Consider the following 21,857-nt stretch of genomic DNA (forward strand, 5'->3'; position numbering starts at 1 on the left):
GCACTTTAGTCTCAGATAGGAAACAGATTCAACCAGAATGGTACTCCGTGCAGTACAGATTTAAAAAATACTTGAGCCACAAAAACAATAACATGACAATAAATATATTAGAAAAATAAAATAATATCGTTTTTTAGAAGAAAGTTATACTACTACAATAATATTGTGTGAATATTGGGAAAAAGGTGGCAAAAGAGGTGTTATGTTGCATTATGTAATATTACTCTCAAAACAACTATTATTAAAAGACGCCTTATCACAAGGTAATTATATTTACCCTTCTGTTAGACATTGCAACTCAAAGGTTTAGACTGTACAACCCCGAACTTGGGGGCGACCAAGCTTTCTCCATCCGAGCCCCCACCCCCAATTCTTTTCATCCATACATGTCAGAACACGACAACCTTTCATTTGTGAAAATGGTTATAGCTAATTGGTGACAAACACATACTGCCACTGGCTTGACGATCCTTTTTGAACCCAAATTGCTACTTTAAGGGGCATTTACCACATGAACAGTTTGCCAGGACAGGCCCACGTACTTCAAATCCTCTGAAGGTCGAAGTTGTCAGTCATTGTACCCATTTTTAATTGTATCTTCTACATCATTATCTGAGATGTCATAAACAATAAGTAATTCTTATTCCCTTTTTGTGTTTGTGCATGCTGCAGGTATGAGTGCACGTGGCTCAAGAGGCTTTAAAGGTGACGTGTCGCCACCCTGCTTGCTCCTCGCAATATCAATATCAACATTCAGGTCAACATTGTGACAGACCTTGCTCCGTTTTTCATCTTTAAGTATTGTGTGCATTTTTAATTCTTATATTTTGTGTTTGTTTTGGAGGTTACCACATGCTATTTTGCTGTGGTACTCTGCGGGTATGAGGAGCAGAAACACTGTCCGACATCTCTGCCTTTTTTGTGTCTCGAACGATACAGATGCCTTATTTCCATTCATGTGCTACGTAGAATCAGTCGTCCTTTTTTTATTCCATACATCTTTATGTACCAACTGGACAACCTCCAGAGAAGCGATATTTTGTGTTTTGGGCTTTTCCTTCCTCCGTCTGAATTGGCAAGCAGGAACACGATCCTTCACACCTGCCCGCACCTCTCAAGCATATTGACAGATGAGAACGATACTTCTACTTACAGCCATCTCCATCTTTACTTGCTTGTTGGTGGTCCTGTCCCCCATTGAAACTCATGAAAGTCAATTTACCCCGTATGATGTGATTATGGAGTGCTCCATTTAGCTTGAGGGCTCCTCCAGTTTTTAATGCTTGAGAGCTGTCATTGCGATTTATTGCTGACTGATGGATTGGATTTACATAGCTTGGATCTGCAGCACAACTGCTGACCGGGATGTGTTCAAGTACCATGCCCGTGCTGAAACAATCAGACTTATTTAGTTTGCGGTGTGATGATCAATACAAGATGAGGTCATATTTGGAGGATGTAATTTTCTTTACGCTGTATGGCATCCCAAGAAAAGTTTGAAGGATGGAACATTACCATATAATGACAAAAATAATTATGACGTCAGTAACATTATAAAGACGAGACAATTCTTGTGAGAACACATTGTATTTTACTTTCATTTTCACTTGCATATGCCATGTAGTTACAGTATATACAGTACAGCAGTGATTCTCAACTACTGGGCTGGGACCCAAAAGTCGGTCACAGAGCCAAGTTTAGTGGCTTTGCTAGGCTTTGACATCGAGTGGAGACTGAACGTGCTGTCCATTCAACACACAGCTGCAGATATCTGCTGGAGAAGAGACAGCATCTTATCACTGCAGCCGCAGTTCCTTAAGATATTAAACAGTCCAGTTAAATATATCTGAGAAGTTTGAATTGAAAATTGGGGTCACCACTTGTCAGTGATGGGTGATGGTGGGTGCCGCACCAAAGCGTTTGGGAACCACTGAAATTCAGGGTCTTGGAATGACTGCTACCACCATTTTTGGCAACGTGTTAGAACACATTAACACACAGACACAAGGAAAGGCTACAGGAAACCCAATTATAAAAGAGAACTTTTCCAAGCATGAAAGTTGTTGAGCACAGGTATAATAGCGGAGAGTCGTTATCTTTGAATTTTCATGATTGCCAAAGCAACTTGAGAAAATGTCACTTTGAGTTGTGGGAATACTTTGATGAGCTTTCTCTGTTCTATTTCCTGACATTTTCAACCAATTAATAAGGCCTACACTCCACAGACTAATCAATAATAAAATCCATCTGGGGTACACGGTTGCAGAGCGAAACATTAACAGCATCTGAAGTCAGCGGGAGAAGTTTTAAGTGCTGCCAAATGTGCCAGTCTGATCATTGAAATCTCGCCACCGGCTTGTTTGGCAACAATGTATGTTCAGCTGTGTTTATCACTTTGAGTCCGTCCGTCGTTGTCAGTTGGATTGGCTGATTTCCGTGCAGTATCTGTCGTCATTGTTTGTTGAAATCAATCAAAGCACCACACTCGCTCAATCATTACTTCATAGTATTTAAAATAGCATTTGATGGCTACAGATGGTACGTCAGATACTGTATTTGACAACCGTCTGATTGATTCATGGAAAACCAGGTTGTTTAGCAGACGTTTAAACATCTTTAGTAATGAGAGCATGCCTGAAGGCAAGCGATGGAACACAGTACTTACTATAGTGTTAACTTTCCTACAATTGAGGTATTGTCCATGCCATGGCCAAATGTTAAGTGCTTTTTTAATGTTTAATTTTGGGGAATGGCTATCTTTTAGCACATTACAAAAATTAAGATATCATTAAATATCCCATAGGCTGCAAGGCAGTCGAGTGGTTAGCAGACCTCACAGCTAGGAGACCCGTGTTCAATTCCACCCTCGGCCATCTCTGTGTGGAGTTTGCATGTTCTCCCCGTGCATGCGTGGGTTTTCTCCGGGTACTCCGGTTTCCTCCCCCATTCCAAAAACATGCTAGGTTAATTGGCCACTCCAAATTGTCCATAGGTATAAATGTGAGTGTGAATGGTTGTTTGTCTATATGTGCCCTGTGATTGGCTGGCGACAGCTGGGATAGGCTCCAGCACCCTCTGCGACCCTCATGAGGATTAGCGGCAGAAAATGAATGAATGAATGAATATCCCATATTGTAGTACTTTTCAACAGTTTTAAATACAGTAGATCTCAGAGGTCCCACACTAGTGTATTGGAGGTTTTGTCCAAAATGAAGTCCACACAAACATATTTTCAAATATACAGATATTTCGTGTTTTGTTGTGTTGCTGTTTGTGTTTTGAAAAAAAAAACTCTGTCCACATAAACACATTTACCAGCTGTCATTCACATTTTGGCCAATGGAAAGCCTTCAAAATCAATGACAGCTGAGTGGTTGCGCGTTATAACACCTCTATTGGTCCGTTTAATGAGCTATTGGATGTACATCATTTTTAAAAGCAACACTTGCATACAAGGTGCCGAGGAGGCATCCTGAATGTCTTTTTTATTGCCCTTGCATGCTCCGAGGCACATGCATGCGTGTTGATTGCTGCACAAAATAAGTTCTGTACTAAGTTCAAAACATGAGATAATGTCACAAACCAAAAAGCTCAGTTTACCCGTCAACACACAGAAGAATCCTCACATAGTTTTCCAAAATCTTTGTTTTTAAGTACAAAACCCTGTGTGTACGAGAGGCCAAATTGCGGAAAATGTGTTTTTCAAATATTTGTATTTGTGTGGATGTAGCCTTAGCCTTAATGCTGGAATTTAGACAGTTTAAAAGTGCTTGTAACACAATCTACTGGGACATGCCATTTGTGTTTGTAGCTTTAATGCTAATGAGCTGTGTTTGTCCACGCTTGTCTCCGACAGAGTGTGGCTCTGAGAAGTACTATTGTGCACTTTATCCCCTTTTTACACACCCACTGTAACTCTGCACTTGTGCAACGTAATAAATGTCATATATCACATGCAACAATATAACATGATGGAATTGGACAGGATACACACGTTGCATTTGAACAGGAACATTATGCTAGTTTAGTTTGTGGAAGACAAATTCAAATTAATTACAGCTCCCATATGATGGAGGTCTTTCCATCATGACGTCATGAAAACCCAGAACCTCAAAGACGAACGTTTAAGTGCATCTTCTCTCACAAGTGGGGCAAACAAGTGAGGGAAATGATAGATTTAGACGGTTATGTCATAGTCAAAAGTTACATTTTACATAATGAGATACATTTAAAGAAAAATGTGGGCAGATCATGATTAATTTAGGGTGTGCAAGTGTTTCCTAGCTTGCGTCTTGTAGATGATTGAGCGTAAAGAAAGCAAAATGTAACTACATGGAGGTTTGTCAGTCAACATCACGTACATTTGCTGTTTTTGTAGCTTTCTATGCCATCCATGTGTGTACATTATTGCATCATGGGATGTCATTCATGAATCTAACCAATGTTTACATGGGAGACAATTTCCTCTTTTTATGATATTTAACGGTCGAAAATGAAACATGTTTTGGTTACAGACTAGTAACCAGTAACTAGTAACTTCTTTGTTTTGTTAAGTAGCAGTGCTGTGGCAAATATTTTATTGACATTTGTACGTGTGAGCGCTGCCGAGCTCTTGCGCGATTGTTTTTCTGACTTTCGATTGATTTAGATTTTTGTTTTTGACAATAATTCTGCACAAAAGGTCAAGTGTTGTTTAAAACCAGGAATTATCATGATACATTTCTGTATATTTGATGAAAAATGGGGGCTTGCCTACCTGTGATGGTGAAAACTCCAGAAATCAAAAAGTACATGAGAAGAAAGTAACGTTCTTAGTCGATGCCATCACACGCTCTCTTTAGACGCATCTGCAAGCAACTGCTCATAATGTATGTGTTGTCTTTTTACACCCATGCAGATTTCTCATTTTATCAGTTTATTGAAGAATAGAGAGTCAAAATTGTCTCTGACAATAGGAGAGGTCGCAATCCCCCCCACAAAGAAAGCCCAACTTGACAACAATGCTTGGCCTTTCTGTTCACCCTTTTTCTGTATTTTTGACATGCAGGTGATCTCTGTGAGATTGTGTCAGTAGCGTTTTCACATTGAAACGTCATCAGCCGATCTTGATATGCTGAAGCTGTGCATGTATAATATTGTTTGGTGTATTTCTGTTTTCTAAACAAGGGAGATAATAAAACCGTACAAAATCAACTGACAATTCTTGAGCCTTTTTTTTAAATACAGCAACACATACAATGTGGCACTGCGTCATTTTCAGCATCAGCACCTTTATTGTCTTTTACTGGAGGTGGAATATAAATGACACTTGGCGTGCCACCGAAACAATAAAGTGCAAAATATTATGAACAAGCACACAAATGAGATTAAATTCCAGTCACATTGTTCAATTCAATGGATGGGGAATTTGTTAGGGAATTCATCACGTGAATTCTAATGCTTTTGACATGAAACAAGTGCTTGATTCAGGTGCTTTGGGTTTACCGGCTCCTGACTCATTTTGGCCGGGATCTCCAGATACATCCTCTCACATTGTTTGCATTTCGCTTTGAGGTTGCACTTTGCTGCAAAGTGTTCATGGGCGCATCTCCAGCATTGATTGTTTGCCGTTAGGAAATACAGAAATACAGAGAGAAAGCGCACATCTATGAGCCATCTATGAAAGAGAAAGAAAGAGCCATCTATGTTTGTGTTAGCTAGCAGGTCCTCCCATCTCTTGTTGCTGCCCTTGGAGGAAACTTGTGGCGGGCTAGGATGTGGAGGGTAGCCAGACGCAGAAATCTGGGTTCCACTAGTTAATTTCTCTCCACTGTTACCCCCGGGGGGGAACAGCAGATTCTGCAAACATGAAACAACTACATATCAATCCCACTTCTGTCTGGGGATGAATTCCTCACTGACAGCAAGTTAATTCATTGAACCTCGGCTACAGCAGAAGCCGTGTTTGACCACTGGGTGGAATGGTTAAACTTGTAAGCCCCCTGAAAGCAAGAGGCCAAAGGGGGTCTCAAGTTTATTCAAAATATAAGAATATCAAAATCCTGTCTCTGACATTTGTGCCATCCCAGGCACAAAGGTCTTTATTATCCAAAGGTTTAATATTTGTTCCCACCAGTAAACTCAGTGTGGATGAACATTGGCAACTCCAAATGGATGTACAGGACTTGCATCTTGCATCAGCTATTTCTGTCATCCTCATGATCATGGCAGGGCCCTGATGGTCCTTGGACACAGTCACATTATGCAAATGATGTACTCATTTGATAACTGTGTGCCATTTTTTTTACGAGTTCGGCAAATTCAGGAGTTTTACGTCTGACCTCTGTCTGGGGCTCTGTTCCTGGCCTACGTGTTGAGGGCCCGGGCTGGCTAAGCCTTATTAAGCCTGCGAGTCTTATTGTTTGAGCGCCACTTAGAGACGAATCTCGAGCGGTGCCTTTTTGCAACATATGATGAAGCTGTCTGGACAGGTCTGCCCCGAATCCCGTCACCTCCTACAACAGATGCGTAAGAACATCCCTGTGTAATAACCGTCGTAAGGATCAGGGTCTAGTTGGTGAAGTTTGCGTGGATTCCATGCCAACTCCTGTGGGGAGGGGGGGGGGGGGGGCTGTTTTGTTACATAGCCGTTTTGTTAATTGACTTTTGTTTGTTCACGTGTGCTAACAGGGGAACGTTGGGAAGGCCTGTAACGGGACCCGGATTCAGGCTCTATAGGAGTCCCCAAATCAATATACAGTAAGGGTCGAAAACTGAGCATAATAGGTCCACTTTAATATAATTGCCTTGAAAATGTCTTGAGTTGCTTTTGCCTCATGTACACGGTAAACTGGACCGCATCCGAACAGTCACTCTGCTCTTAAGTCTTAACTCACAGCCTTGCAAGTGTCCAGCTTTAACAGAGCACAGATGTGCTGAAGTTCACATATTTTCAGCTAAAACAACACAATGACACAGATACTGGCAAATATTGATCGAGCCAGTGTTGCAGAGATGCTTTTAAGATAACAAGACGAGGACGCTGTGAAGAGATCAATGACGAAGGGAAGTGAGGAAAAGTTAGGTTTGTCCGCACACACCACAGATCATCCATAATGAGCTGGGGGTGTCAATACCTCAGCAATGACTCTTCGCCTCCTTGTATTGACCACTTGAATCCACACACCAGGAATCTTCTGGACTGCAGACAGGGCAAAATTGTACCCTGTGCACAGTGGGAAGACATTTAGTATGTGCATGTTTTGCTGAATTGCATTCTAAGAGCCGAGGCGCATAGTGGAATATAACAGTGGAGCTGGTGTGAGTAAACAGAAAAAGAGAGGAAAAATCAACACTGCCTCCCTGTGGGTTAGCATTATTAGTGCAGTATTGCAATATAAACTGTCTGCGGCAATGCCAATTGCATTTACAAGGCAGGGAGAATCGCGATTATGGCTGTAAATTAAATGAAATCATTACATAGCATAGACTGGTGATTAATGTATGAATTATACATCCAGATTGTAATATGAAGTCTGTGAATTTGAGCTGCAGTTTCGTTTCACTACCTCTGCACTCCGCGTCGTTAGATGGCGCTGGTGTTACATGAGTATCGATCTCAGCGGCTGAGAAGAAGACAAGGTACCAGTAGTCGCCTTGCGGCTCACATGTTTACAAGAAACCAGGCGATGGATTCTTTAAAGAAAAATAAAACATCTACGAGTCACCAGCAAGACTCTCATCCTGACGCCCGGGAAGAGGAAGCTACAGACTTTTGCTCCGGTTTCAAAGACGTCGATGCTTTTGTCAAAGTAAGTGGAGGTTATGAGTATGTAGTAGAACTAGCCTAGCAACGTGGATGTACACTAGCTCACTTTGCTTTCATTACTACTGCTGACACAGTTAGCTAATTGCTACGAAACAAACAAAACCAGTTGGTACACATATTGCCGTCTAACTGCTGTAAAAAGCACATTAAGGCAACTCAAACCCAGAGATGGCAGAATTGCCTAAAGTAATAGATCAACTGATTATTGATTTGAAAAATATCATTGATATGAACCTTAGCATATATCATGGAATATTTGGATCATGATATGACGATGTAAAATTTGATTTCAGTAGTCTTGCATAAAACATCTACAAACCTGAACCCGTACAACGAAACACACGCGTCTCCAATCGTAAAGCACGCTTATATACTTGGTAACAAACTGTCTCCTTTTGCAGTATGGATTGGGTTCAGTATTGTCAGCCACCAAAGCATCTGCTGGCTTGCCTCAAGCTGGAGACGATTTTGATTTTTATCGCAGCTTTCCTGGTTTCCGGGAATTCTGTGGAGTTCAAGGAGATAAGCTTTTGTTCTGGTGAGATCCTATCCCAATGATGGTTTTTGTAACTCATTGCAAAATGTTATTAACCAAAAAATAATTTAGGTAAATTAATATTTTTCTATTGACGTACAGTATATCCTGACACGTTCCTCTGTGCTTCTGTATTAGCATGAGTCAGATAATGCAGCATCACAATTGCCGATCTCGTATGAGAGACCGCCACAAGATCACTGACCTGGAGGAAAGGTTTGACATGGTTGTGGACTCCAATGATGTCATCTTAGAGAAAGTGGTATGAGTTATTTTTTTTATGTTATGCTAATTGCTTTATGAAAAGCAAAGCAAGTAAGTTCATGCGTCCACTTGACAAGGGGATTCTTCTGGATGAGGCTGATGGTGTGAACCGGAGCCAGCAGCCTGTCATGCCAGCTGGCTTTCTGCCTCCTAAGATTGTCGTTTCCAGCTGGAATCGCAAGGTTGGTTGGTTTGAAAATCATAGTCTGGTTACATGTCCTTAAATGCTTACTTTATCTGAAACCATGCTTGTATTGATCAGGGTTCGAGCTCTGGCAGTCGTGGCGAGACTTTCAGGCTGCTCCAGGCTAAGAATATTCCACGGCCGCAACTGAAATTCAAAGAAAAGGTTGACAACAGCAACACACCATTTATTCCCAAGATCTTCATCAAGCCCAACGCACAGAAACCTCTTCCATCTTGTAAGATGTCAAAGTTCAATCAGCAACGTATCCAATTCTCATGTTTTTACAAGTGTAAAATCTTACATAATGTTAAATTACCTCTCCCTACTCCCCTGAGTGTAGATTTTACCAACAAACAAATCCGCAAAGAGAGACCAGAAGATCTTGACATCCCAGCAGCACTGGCAGACTTCATTCACCTCCAGAGAACCCAAGAGCATGTAGAAGACATGTAAGACTGAGCCACCATCATTTTAAATTGTTTATTATTTATAAAATATATGCCGATACGAGCGGCCTATCACCCTAAGACAGGAGTCTCAAACTAGTGCCGCGGGCCGCGAGTTTCATATGGGTGCTGTATGGTATCATGTACCCAGAAATGACAGCTTCAAGCTGTGTGCACACCGGACACAATTTACGTGATTTTGCCCCGCCCATACGCGAGCAAAACCGCCTGTTTTGCTTTTTCTCTCATCATCCATGACTGAGATCACCAGCGTCCCTGCGCTGTACTGCTCTGAAAGTCTGAAGCTCCGCTGTCATTTCTGGGTACATGATACCCTCTGGCGACGTACAGCGCTCGGCTGGTTCCAACGCTTCTTCCCGCAGTTCCGCCTGGTCGACAGTGCTTCCAGCAGTACTTCAGGCTCAGTTTGAGGACCTGCTAGCTCGGGTTAGCGCCAGGATTTCCAGACAGGAAACCAACTACAGGCGCTTTATTTCAGCTGCTAAGTGCCTGTCCACCTGTCTCTGGTGTGTATAGAGGTGTTTGTCGTGTCCAAATCCATAAATAAGGTGCTGTCAATGCGCTGTCTGGTCCAACAACAACTCCAACATTGTATTAGCAGTGAAGCTACAGGCTTATGACGCTGGCTACAAATATAAATGCAGGAAATGATTTGGAATAAAACTGTAAATACAAGTCACAAGATAAAGTAGCTCATCAAACCTGCGCCTAGATGGAACGATGCTAACTTGCTAATTGGGTCAAATAATTAAGTTTCATTAATGTTCATGTTAAAGGTTAAATAACTGTTAATACTGTTATAAACTGTAATTTGAATCTAAAGAAAATAATTTCTCTACCCATCAACTATACGTAGTTTCTTGAGTTTTTATTTTCTATTTTATTTAAGTTATTACTGATTGATTTATTTTCTTTATTATTGATTTGTTTATTTATTTTTTTCATCTTATTTTGTGTAGAAAAATAAAAATTAAGATATTTGAGAACAGTGGAATCTTTTATCAGAGCTTTTCTTGTGGAAAATCTAAACCAAAGCACTAAAAAAAGTGTAGGGTATAGCAGAAGCAAAAGCATTGAAGACAGTTTTTAATTTATTTTTTTCCTGTTTTTAATAAATGTGTTTTTTTTTTTTAAACCTGATGTGGCCCAGCCTCACCCAGACCCTAGTTCCAGTGGCCCCCAGGTAAATTGAGTTTGAGACCCCTGCCCTAAGAGATTTGATGAGGAGCTCTGTAATCCAGGAGAAGCTCAAAACAGACCCTGCTGCTCCTCTGTATTGAGAGGGAGCTCAAGTATGTAGTCTGGATGCCCTCTGGCCAGCCAGTAGAAGGCTCGGGGGTAGACCAAAGGCATGCTTGGGGGATTATGTCTCACACCCCCTTCTCTCTGTAGGTTTGCACACCCGTACCAATATGAACTGGATCATCTTACAGTACCTGAAAACCTTCTATCCAAGCCAGAGCCACAGGTACATTATTGATGAATGAATGAATGACACAACATTTTAATCAGATTAATCACGGGTTGGAAGTAATTTGTTCATTTGTGATTATATAATCAGGATTAATCACCATTAGCAGCTATCTCTGAAATATGCCTCCTTTTACTTATTCACTTTTTATTAATAAATGACAGGAAGTGGTGTGTGTGTTTGTATACATAAATATATATATATATACACACACACTGGCCTTGTGGATTCATTGTAGATGTACAAGCCAATAGAAGAGACAAGGTGCTCCTTCGTTGACACGCTGTGTGATCTGGTGGCTTTGAATGAGAAGCTGAATGAGGTGTCTGAATTTGCAGTGGACCTTGAGGTACACACACAACTATGTATCAAGCATATGATGTCATTAAGTGTGCTCCTGCAGAGCAGCCAATTGATCCTGGTCTCCATGATAGCACCATTCCTACAGGAGCTTCCTAGGAATCACGTGTCTGATGCAGATCTCCACCAGAGAGGAGGACTTCATTATCGACACCTTGGAGCTCCGCAGTGAGATGTACATTCTCAACGAGGCCTTCACCAACCAGTCTATAGTCAAGGTAATGCAACTCATCTACCAATTGGTTTATCTCATCTGTAGTGATTTAGTAGTCGTTGGTCACTGATGGAGGGTTTAGGAGTTACTTTCTGCAGAACATTTCATGTTCTGATGTTTGTATTTTCTTTACGGCTGTCAGGTGTTTCATGGCGCAGATTCTGACATCGAGTGGCTCCAGAGAGACTTTGGCCTGTATGTGGTCAACCTGTTTGACACGCACCAGGCCAGTCGAGCATTAAACCTGGCCAGACATTCGCTCGACCACCTGCTCAAGCACTTCTGCTGCGTGGATTCAGATAAACGCTATCAGCTTGCTGACTGGAGGATCCGGTATTTATAGTTTATTTCAGGGGAAACCTGGGGACGCTTGAACATAATGCCTTGACCTGTATTGTAGGACAAATCTGCTACAAAGTTAAAGTGCCACAATCCATCCAATTTTAATGTGATTTGTATTTTCTCTGTGACGCCAGATCACAATAGACGTTATTTAAGCATACCTTTCACATAGTACAGGTCTCATACAAGGTATACCTTGTATGTGCACTTAATAGATTGTTAGCCGTCTATATTCAATGTAAAAATGACAGCACGAATGATGACATTGGACAGAGGTATTTTATTTATGTTTTTCCTTGTTGAGGTTGGTTCTTTTAGATCCTTTTTTGCGAAATGGCAAACAAACATGCAAAGTTAAATTTTGGCGCTCATTAAACTGAGGTCTGATACTGAGGGATCCAATCTGCCTCAGTCTGAAACTGAGGCAGATTGGTGTGTTGATGATAATGACTGTTCAACCTCTCATAGTCTTTTTTTTTTTAATGTGACCCTAAGATTGACCTGCGACTTTAACTCCATAGGCCCTTACCAGATGAGATGTCCCTGTACGCTCGCAGTGACACCCACTATCTCCTTTACATCTATGACTGCACAAGGGCACAGCTTTTGGACGTCAACCATGGCCAGCCTGGTCTGCTGCAGTCTGTCTGGAACAGAAGCAAAGATGTTTCCCTTAAGGTTTGCACAAATTCAATTTCTCCAAAGAGATTGAAATGACACCCTTCCATCCTTTTCTTTGCTCTCGCTCCATCCAGATGATGTTCTTCTCTTCTATCCCTTTCATATTTTACAATTCCTCTTGCATTATCCTGACATTTCTCACAAGTTCTCCTCCCACACAGAAATATGCAAAGCCAATATTCACAGAGGAGTCGTATCTGGAGGTTCAGAGGAAGCAGAAGAAGTCTTTTAACACCCAGCAGCTGACTGCCTTCAGACTGCTGTTTGCCTGGAGGGACAAGCTGGCTCGGCAGGAAGATGAAAGCACTGGGTAGGATGTTTCAAAATGGATTTTGAACTATTTTAGCTACAGCCTTCGTTTTCAGTGACAATGTCAGTTCACTGTATGATGATATTTGATGGTATTTATTTATTTTAGATATGTCCTGCCCACTCACATGATGAGGAAAATATCTGAAGAGTTGCCAAAGTAAGTTGACTCAATCGCCACATGATGATTAATCTATTTCAGTCACTCCACATCCAACCGTTTTATTAACCGATTTATTCATGAAGTCAGTATAGTGTATTTTGTTATTTTATCCACTAAGAGAGCCTCAGGGCATCATTGCTTGCTGTAACCCGGTCCCACCACTAGTGAGGCAGCAGGTCAACGAGCTCCATTTGTTAGTGCAGGAGGCTCGAGAAATGCCTCTCCTCAAAGTAAGAAACGCTCTCTCGCATGATCTATTGCCATGTTTGTGCGCTTTATCATTGCTTTAATTTTGTGCACACAGGCTGAGGTCGCAGTGCAAAAAACAAAAGGACTCTTACCAATCAAAAAGGTGAGAAACTTTTCACTCAATGGGTTGTAGACAGTCCGCATTTGGAGTGCGTATAATTGTTGATTTCTTTTGTAGCCTGAGGTTACGTTATTTGGTCCACATGATACATCTCGAGTCCCTGAGAGCAATACCAGTTACATTTCTACTGATGGTAAGCTTCACATTGAGACTATATTTGTTGTATAGGTATTTGAATGTTTTCTTTAATTAATTAATTGACATTGACGTTTCTTTAATGACATCATTTGGGATTTAATGTCCAGTGCGACAAGTACTGAATAAGCGACATATACTATACAATATAATACAGTTCATGCATATGACAAAACATTACAATTTTGACATGTTTTGCTACTTCTGGCATCTGTTGCATAAAAAAGTAAACCCGTTTCCCCCTCAGAACTGCCTGTTAAACAAGGAGTGCTCTTCTGTGATGACCACAAATCTGATGCAGATCTTCTGGAAATAAGCAGTCTTATGTCATCTGCCAAAATCTCATTGTTTGAGGTAACAATAAGGATTACTGTACATTTTTGAAGGTACTGCACCCGCTTAGATATATATATATATATATATATATATATATATATACCTTTTTTTCCCCAAGGAGCCTGGAAGGAATGAATGCCAAGATTCTCTCTCTGTGGCTCAAAAGAAAGCCAGGCAAATCATTGAGTCTTTTGAAAACCCTTTCAGGATGGTAAGAGTTAACACTCCACTCACCCTCCAGAATTGTTTGTCATCTAATGTAACAGACCCACAATATTTGCTTGTGTTATTTGTCATTCCAGTACCTGCCTTCTAATGACGTCCATATCAGTGAGAATGCAAAGTCTGACCCTTCTTCAAAGATTTTCGAGGTACAGCGAAAAGATCCAAACATTCAAGAAGTCACAAATGAGAATGAAGACAACAATACAATTTTAACCAAATTGTCTCACTCATTTCAGATCAGTAGAAGATGGAAACTGCAGAGTATGGAACAGCAGCAGCAAGACCTGGAGTCAAAGATGAAAGCCAAGAAGAAAGCACAGGAAAAAGCAAAGAAAGCAAGAGGTAACATAGAATTGGACCCTTGCAAAGCGTGAATGACCCTTGACTATGCTGTAAACCTTGTGAGATGTGTCATCACAAGATTAATTGCACGTTATTGTTGATTCCTGCAGAGGAAAGAAATAAGGCTCAGGAAAGCTACGAAGAGTCCCTGAAGAATGTGCCCACAGTGCGTCAGCAGGCAGCCGTGAGTAATTTTCTCCCTTGTCCTTTTGTCTATGCTGTTCCAATTCAGGTAGGCCTCACTGTCCATGTACACGTCCCTTTTTGGACACTTTTACCCACTAGAGATCTAGGCTTGGCGTATTCACATAATTTCAAATGTTCATGACACATGGCTTGCACAGAGACTTGTGGAAATTGTGATTGTTTCCTGACACCATGCCTGATGTGAAAAATCTTCAGGCTTCTGATGGTTTTGTATGGATGTAAAATACTGACATTACTGTCATGTAATGCCAATCACATTACATATACATTAAGAAGTATTATTTTATCAGGAATGTGCAAAAATGGAAGGAAAGAAGCGCGAGAGGGCCCCAAGTGAGGCTGGAGATTCGACTTCCATACAGAATAAGAAACTAAAAACTGCACAGAAGACCAAAAAGCCAGAACCTATTCCTCAAGACACATTTGAACCCTTTGACTACAGTCAGTCAGACCTCAAAGTCTTTTCTGGTAAGGTTTTTCTTCAAACTTACAAAAATGTACTTCATGGCCCAAAGATGCAACAGGCTTTGTTAATATTTGACTATTTCTTTTCACAGGTACTAAGGCAAAGGACAACGCACAATTTGATCCCAACAGACAAAGCCGCGACTTTAAGAAAAAGGTATTTGTTGTTGTTTCTGGTGCTCAATAAGTCTGTATTGTACATGTGTATTGGTGTTTAAAGTTTTTTTTTTGTTTTGTAGAAATTTGCAGGTGGGAAAAAAAATAATGCTGGTGCTGGGAAAAGTATGTCATACATTGCTGGAAGATCTGACAGGTATATAAAATATTGTATATTTGTATAATTGGTTGTATATTAAAATGTCTGTATTTTATATAATCACTTTTCTTATTGTGTTATTCTTACAGAGGATTTCGCCACAACTGGCCCAAAAGATAGACCAGCCTGAGAGCATTTTTGATATAGGTTGAACTCCTTCTTTTCCACCCTTGACCTAAATGTTTCATGAATTTAACCCCCCCACTCCCTCAAATTGTGGAATTGCTTACCCTGTATTTGTATTAAAAATGTAAACTTTTGTTTTAATTGACATGGCTTCTGATGACTCAATGTTGTTTCTTGGTCTTCATTATAATTCATCTGTTATCATTCGAATTTTGTCTTTATTGCCAAAATATTTAGTTCATATAGACCAAAGAGGAGGTTTATGGATCTAGTGAAGGAGGGCATGAGGGTAGCTGGTGTGAGAGAGACAGATGCAGAAGACAGTGTTGGATGGAGGAGATGGATTTGCTGTGGTGACCCCTAAGAAAGAGAAAGAAGAAGATATACAATTTGATTTCACTCAGGTGTCTTGAGGATGTCTCAGTTGACATTATATATCTTTTGTTGGTTACTGTATCATTTACACACAACTTTACATTATTTTTGGTCTAAAATATTTTTGTAATCTTAATTGACCACTTTGGGGTTGAAATAGCCTATTCTTTTAGTGATCTGGACCTATTCAAAAGAGATGTTGTCTTCCCATCATGGAACTGCCCCCTCCTTCGTCCTGGGGTATTCCGGAGCGCGCATGCGCTTATGCGCCCCACTGCTCCGGGCTTCACGTGGGTTTCAGGGAGGCGCCTGTGTGTGCGAAGTCAAGCAAACTATGCTACTAGCCTCATTATGCCCTCACCCTAATGGCTCACGCAGCTGTACGTCATGACATCAGGCGGCATCTATTTGCTAAGGTAAAGCAGCAAGTATGGCTGTCAGCCATCTCCTTAAGTGTCAAAACGTTGTCACGTTAGTTCAGTTATAAAAATTAGCGGGCTGACAGCATGGACAACATCAGGGATGGATGGTTTACGGAGACATGTACGTTGTGGCCCGGGCAAGCTACGAGTCTAGAAGTGGACGAGGTCCTGTACCACAAGAAGTCCAAATTTCAAGACGTGTTGGTGTTCAAGAGGTGAGCGGTTAAGCCTCCATGACTGCGCTAACAGTGCTAGCTCCGGTACACTACCAGTATATTTGTAGCTTCAAGCTAGCTATCTCGGTTTAACCTACAACACTAGCTTGTTGATGAAATAACGTTAGTTTGTCCTATATAAATGTTGTATAAATTGCACTGATTATTTAGTGAAATAAGTAAAAAGCACTTTAATATAACTTTCAACTTCCCCTCCCAGTAAAACATACGGCAACGTGTTGGTGTTGGACGGAGTGATTCAATGCACGGAGAGAGATGAGTTTGCGTATCAGGAAATGATTGCCAACCTCCCTCTGTACAGCCACCCTTGTCCCAAGAAGGTACACATTGAGAATATAAACAATGTGCTTCAAGCAGTCCAAGTTAACCACGTCTACTTTTACCAAGTACCTGTAGCTGCTTGTGTTAACATTCAACAGGTTCTTATTATTGGTGGTGGAGATGGTGGCGTGCTGAGGGAAGTGGTGAAGAATCCTCTGGTAGAATCAGTAGTTCTCTGTGAGATTGATGAGGTAAGAAACAAGACTTTGTAAATCTGTGCTCTGGTGTTCACTACCATACGCTGTTGTCTGCTGTGTAGGACGTTATTAACGTCTCCAAGAAGTTCCTCCCGGGCATGGCCAAAGGGTTCTTTAGTCCCAAACTTACCCTCCATGTCGGAGATGGCTTTGAGTTTATGAAGCAAAACCAAGATGCCTTCGATGTTATTATTACCGATTCATCTGATCCTGTTGGTAAGTGCAATGGCATCTCATTTGCCCAATGTTCAATAGGGCCCTTAAAATATATTTCATTGCAGGCCCCGCTGAGAGTTTATTCAAGGAGAGTTACTATCAACTGATGAAAACTGCATTGACAAAAGGCGGGATTCTTTGCTCCCAGGGTAAATGCAACCAAGTATTGCTGAATTAACTTTTTTCATTACACAGCATGAGCAACAAACCTGTTGGTCGTTAATTGATAAAAGATCAATTAAAAGTCCATACAATATAAGATAAAATTGAAAAATGGTTGTTGTTTCATTGAAACTGGGCAACATGCCAAACATCGTTTCTTTTTCTTGCTGCTTGTCATACTTCCAGGAGAGTGTCAATGGCTCCATTTGAAGCTAATTAAAGAAATGCACACCTTCTGCAAGACCTTATTCCCAGTGGTGGACTACGCCTATGGCACCATCCCAACTTATCCCAGCGGCCAAATTGGATTCATGCTCTGCAGTAAGAATCCCGTAAGTGCTTTTTTTTCCCCCTTCTGGAATGATATGAACCCATTTGATTGACTATTGCAATGTGTGCCCTTTTGTCATTAGGAGACACATTTCCAGAGCCCAGTGAAAGAACTATCAAAAGAAGAGCTGGAAAGCATGGACCTGAAATATTACAACACGGAAATCCACAAAGCAGCATTTGTCCTCCCTGAGTTCGCAAGAAAGGTCAGTGTCATTAATAGACTTGCATTCAAATGATCAGTAAATGAGGGGATCAGATATTTTTTTAGTATCAACATTTAGATGGTCCACCATGGATGGCAAAAACTCTTATTTTGCTACCGGCCATAACTTCTGACAACAACTCTAGAAAAGTGTGCCGACATCCCTGCCTTCATTCAAACAAGTGAGAGGACCGTACTCACCGTAGCAAACGAGCAGTAAGGAGCCAACAGCTGTTACAAACTAGCGAGCAAGTGAGCCGCAGTCTTTAAATATCTCTTGAGTCTTCGTGAAGTGATATATCTGGCTGTAACAAGGTCTGGTGAGAGACAAAAACTGCTATAACAATGAATATTAAACACCAAAGACAGTTTAAGCTAAGCTAACGGGCTAATGGACACAGTGTTCACATAAGGTGTTGCTTGGCAACTGCAGCAATGCCAAAGTCAAAACAAAAAGCGAATCACTTTGCAGATCTGCAAGCTCTTGCAGCTCGGGTCGAAGCACTCCGGATGCGATTACACACATGGAGACTGCTATGAAACGTGTGTGTTTAAACCAGCTCCACCGTCGTCGCCAACTGATGCAGTCGCAAATGTTAAAACTGAAAAAAACCCTCTAGTGCCTAAAGGGTTAAAACGGTTGTAATCTCAAGACACAGAGTTATATTTTCTACCTTTCTTGGTTTTTGGCAGGTCCTCGAAGCGTGATTGGCCACATCAGAGCTAAGTGTTCATGCATGATCCACAGTCCACGGAAAATCAACTGCAGTTTTCTTGGTCGTCAACAGTCAACATTTCAAGCTGTTCTCTTATAAGAAAAGGTCCTTTTATGTGATAGCTGTATTTGGGTCAACATTCAGAATCATGGAGATGCTTCGTTTTCCTTTCTTTGTCTTAAACACAATCCGTGTTTATTTCTGATATGCTCATGTTATCTCTAACATGTTGTCTCTACCAATTGTGGACCGGACTGGGCCTCGGCTCACACCATCCAACCTGACCTCATGCTGAAGGCCTGTTTGTACTGTTCAACTCCATCATTCTTGTGTAATACAGTATATTGCTGTACTTTCATCAGAAATGTTCTTTGCTCATAGGAAAGTCAGCACATTTTGTTGGCATACATTTTTTAAAATTTAAGTGTGTCTCGTTTGGTTAATTGTTGCAAAAGGGTTCTGTGTGTATCAAAATAAGACATTTGAAGTGAGTTACAAAACTGTCCCTTTAAGAACAATTCTCTGCTTTGACCATGACTCTGTTATGGAAGATATACTTCATATTTAGTAGAAATGTTTTTTTACCATACTAATCAATATGCAATGACTGGGGTAGGTTTATTGAAAAAAGCTTGCTCTGTCTTAAGTCTTACTGCTGGATGCTATCCTTTTAATTAGCTAACATTTACAGCAGTTTGGGATCCATGTTTTGGTCATGAAAGGAAATTGTTTTTATAAAACCCACTAACTGTAATAAATCTGTTTACATTTGACACTGTCCTTGTCTGCTATTTACTGTGAATGAACAACCATCTTTGACAACCATCATCTGTCTAGACTTTTCCACTGGACCTGATTAACATTTGTTGAATGTTTGGGTAATCAAGCCTAAGATGGCAGGTTGGTGGTCAACAATACACTGGCAAAAGTTTTATATCAAATGATGGAAGTTTTCAACTATTCCAAGGGAGAACATGTCACCATCAGTTGGTGAATTGAATTCATACCAGCCATCTTCTGAGGAGACATTACAGAGGCATACTGATTGAAAGCAGTGTGTAACTGATGCATTTGTTGACAGAGGGAACTAAACCCGAACGTAACGTTTGAAATGTCATTCTATTTGATCCTGAATTATGTTTTCTTAGGACTGTGGTATGTGCATAATACAACAACAATAATAATCATATAATAATACATAGTACACTCTTAAAAATGCTGGGTTATTTTTTTGACCCAATCGCTGGGTTGAGCCTGTTGGGTCATTTAATTGGGTTATTTTTATTGAGTTGGGTATTCTGAGAACCCAATTCGCTGGGTTATCTCAGTTGGGTGCTGAGTTATTTGCTGCTGGGTTGTGATTTCCATTATATTGTGCTGGGTCATTTTGGACAACCCAGAGCGTTGGGTAGAATTTTGGACATGCGCAACAAAGCCCCGCCCACAAACTTACTTCGTTCGGACCCCACATTTCATCTGAGGAGACCAATTTCAGCACGGAGCAAGGTTTGTTACATTCCCACTATTGTTTTACCGTATAAATGACTTTATATTATTATATAACGCTTCATAAACGTGTTAAAATGTAAGTTCGTGAAGCACTGTTGAGTACTAGCCTGAGGAATCGATCGGTAACCTTAGCAAACTTCCATTCCCTCCAAAAGTGGCAAGCGGACACATTCGCTGGCGAGCTATGTAGGAACCAAACTATGTTGTTGAAATTACAAGAGACATGTGTGATAGTTATGAGGACAACGTCAGTTATCTCGTCAATTTGCCATTTTATGTGATATCAAGTTAAAGAATCTCGTGAATTAATACGAGCCTGCTGATGAACCGGTGTTTTTTTAAGCTAGACTGCTGCATGCTAGCGGGCTTCCGTTAGCCACCGATAGTCCACTGTATACTAATCAGTTTGAACTAGTTTGGGCGCGAATTCGACGACAGTTTTGTAAGTCGCATATAAATGTCGAAAATACTTTTGGACTACTGAATCTTATTTCATTTCATGGTATGTTTGTTCTTATGCACCCTCTTTGGGATGTTTCAGTTCGCTGAAAAGTATCTATGGATGAGTTTGTCAGTTCCAAATTGACTGAGTGGCAGCTACCGGGGCTGATTGAAAGGTAAGTCATCTTCATGCCTTCATTTTATGGGTATTGTTTTACAGTAGCTACTGTGTCTGCTATATGTTATAGACATAAGAAATGGCGGTGGGTCAGTCACTGTTGCTTGTACCAATACCCACATTTTTAACAGGGTGAGCCATCTTGCGATTCCAATATATATTGCTGTTATATCAGCCTGCGAGTCAAAGTTTGCTCACCACTGCTCGAGACAATGATGACAAACCCTCTATGGTACACATTATGATCCCAATTGGTAAAAAAAAATGTTTGGGGTGTGTTTTTGTGTTTTAATATAGACCAAGTAAACATAATCGAGACATTTTCTCAATATTATTTTAGGGTTGATTGCAATACGACAACACTGCACAGTAGTGGAACATATTGAAAACAGTTTTATCTAAAATTGTAATATATTATAATATTTAAAACTCATGTTCTCAACAATCTGGTAATGACACCCATAATTGTCCTACAGATGCCAGGGGAGAAGTTGCCCATGACGTTGCTGCCCATCCTGCTCCCTCCGCCTGTGTTTAAAAAGGGCAGGAAATTGGCCCGGGCGAGTATTCAGGAGGTGAAGAGAGCCTTCATCGATGTTAAGCTGGTAAGTAATTTACCTTTCAACAGAAATTAAAATGTAAATGAATTGTGAAATGACTCCAGTTGTTCTTTTACACAGTCTTAAAGCAGGACTCTTTTTATGAGGAGCGACTTGAAAAGATTGTATTTCGTGGACTGTGTGACAGCGTAACATTTGGCTGTTTCTCATTTCATGAAGCACTATTCTTACAAGTTGTAACTTGGTGTAAGTTGTTACTCCATAGTGATGTGTGACCAAACATATCACACAAACCACAGACCAAACATAAGACTGGCAAAACCCCCTGAATAAATTGTTGAACACGCCATTGACTTTACAGGTGTCACACTTCTCCCCGTAGATTTTATATTGAAATAGCTTCAGTAGAGAGCTGATGACAATTGCTCTGCACTGCTAGAAATACTTACAAAATACTTACCTTTTTTTCTTTTCTCATCATAGGTCGGAGCTAACATGGTGGAATACTTGCAGCAGGCACAATCGCCTACCCATTTGTGCTGCTGCTCACAGAGCCTCTTGTTCTATGTATATATCACTCTCTCATAGCTGTCCCCCTCACCCGTTCTTAAAATGTAATTTTTTGGACATAATTTGTTCATATGTGAAGGAAATGTTGTGAGTTGTT

General features: G+C 40.7%; 3 protein-coding genes and 1 long non-coding RNA gene across 5 annotated transcripts in view; all 4 read left to right on the forward strand.

Annotated features, from left to right (window-relative positions):
- Positions 1–5,180, forward strand: part of cntn3a.2 (contactin 3a, tandem duplicate 2) — a 40,335-nt gene extending 35,155 nt beyond the window's left edge. For both annotated transcript variants that reach the window (XM_058084604.2, XM_058084605.2), the window contains one exon: positions 673–5,180. In XM_058084604.2, coding sequence (XP_057940587.2) covers positions 673–770 — 98 coding nt within the window. In that variant the 3' untranslated portion in view covers positions 771–5,180. The remainder of the gene's footprint in view (positions 1–672) is intronic.
- Positions 5,181–7,568: 2,388 nt separating this feature from the next.
- Positions 7,569–15,467, forward strand: exosc10 (exosome component 10). The gene is made up of 25 exons (XM_058085501.2): positions 7,569–7,790; positions 8,209–8,345; positions 8,481–8,604; positions 8,684–8,788; positions 8,869–9,028; positions 9,134–9,242; positions 10,653–10,728; positions 10,970–11,080; positions 11,166–11,309; positions 11,448–11,638; positions 12,169–12,325; positions 12,490–12,638; positions 12,747–12,797; positions 12,919–13,030; positions 13,105–13,152; positions 13,228–13,303; positions 13,553–13,659; positions 13,760–13,852; positions 13,944–14,012; positions 14,103–14,208; positions 14,319–14,392; positions 14,706–14,883; positions 14,973–15,037; positions 15,120–15,193; positions 15,286–15,467. Exons 1-25 carry the CDS (start codon positions 7,569–7,571, stop codon positions 15,314–15,316), a joined length of 2,769 nt encoding a protein of 922 aa, XP_057941484.2. The 3' UTR covers positions 15,317–15,467.
- A 588-nt stretch (positions 15,468–16,055) lies between these two features.
- On the forward strand, positions 16,056–19,275 carry srm (spermidine synthase). Its single transcript, XM_058085502.2, has 8 exons — positions 16,056–16,334; positions 16,555–16,675; positions 16,775–16,867; positions 16,936–17,089; positions 17,155–17,238; positions 17,438–17,583; positions 17,665–17,787; positions 18,480–19,275. Exons 1-8 carry the CDS (start codon positions 16,204–16,206, stop codon positions 18,492–18,494), a joined length of 867 nt encoding a protein of 288 aa, XP_057941485.1. The 5' UTR covers positions 16,056–16,203; the 3' UTR covers positions 18,495–19,275.
- Positions 19,276–19,929: 654 nt separating this feature from the next.
- On the forward strand, positions 19,930–21,857 carry LOC131104133 (uncharacterized). The gene is made up of 4 exons (XR_013630207.1): positions 19,930–20,008; positions 20,553–20,628; positions 21,107–21,235; positions 21,674–21,857. It is a non-coding gene; the product is annotated as an uncharacterized LOC131104133 (long non-coding RNA).

This window comes from Doryrhamphus excisus, linkage group LG17, assembly GCF_037039965.1.
Source record: "Doryrhamphus excisus strain RoL-2023G ecotype Guam linkage group LG17, RoL_Dexc_Guam_v1.1, whole genome shotgun sequence".
Taxonomy (NCBI): domain Eukaryota; kingdom Metazoa; phylum Chordata; class Actinopteri; order Syngnathiformes; family Syngnathidae; genus Doryrhamphus; species Doryrhamphus excisus.

What these genes read in the sequence shown, in the direction of transcription:
- exosc10 (XM_058085501.2), top strand. Translation starts at nt 7,569, where the DNA reads ATGGCGCTGGTGTTACATGAGTATCGATCTCAGCGGCTGAGAAGAAGA. An exon ending in CCAACCAGTCTATAGTCAAG is followed by an intron (nt 11,310 to 11,447) that starts GTAATGCAACTC and finishes TACGGCTGTCAG; the next exon opens with GTGTTTCATGGCGCAGATTC. An exon ending in ATATCTGAAGAGTTGCCAAA is followed by an intron (nt 12,798 to 12,918) that starts GTAAGTTGACTC and finishes TTATCCACTAAG; the next exon opens with AGAGCCTCAGGGCATCATTG.
- srm (XM_058085502.2), top strand. Translation starts at nt 16,204, where the DNA reads ATGGACAACATCAGGGATGGATGGTTTACGGAGACATGTACGTTGTGG. An exon ending in TTCTCTGTGAGATTGATGAG is followed by an intron (nt 16,868 to 16,935) that starts GTAAGAAACAAG and finishes TCTGCTGTGTAG; the next exon opens with GACGTTATTAACGTCTCCAA. An exon ending in CGGGATTCTTTGCTCCCAGG is followed by an intron (nt 17,239 to 17,437) that starts GTAAATGCAACC and finishes TCATACTTCCAG; the next exon opens with GAGAGTGTCAATGGCTCCAT.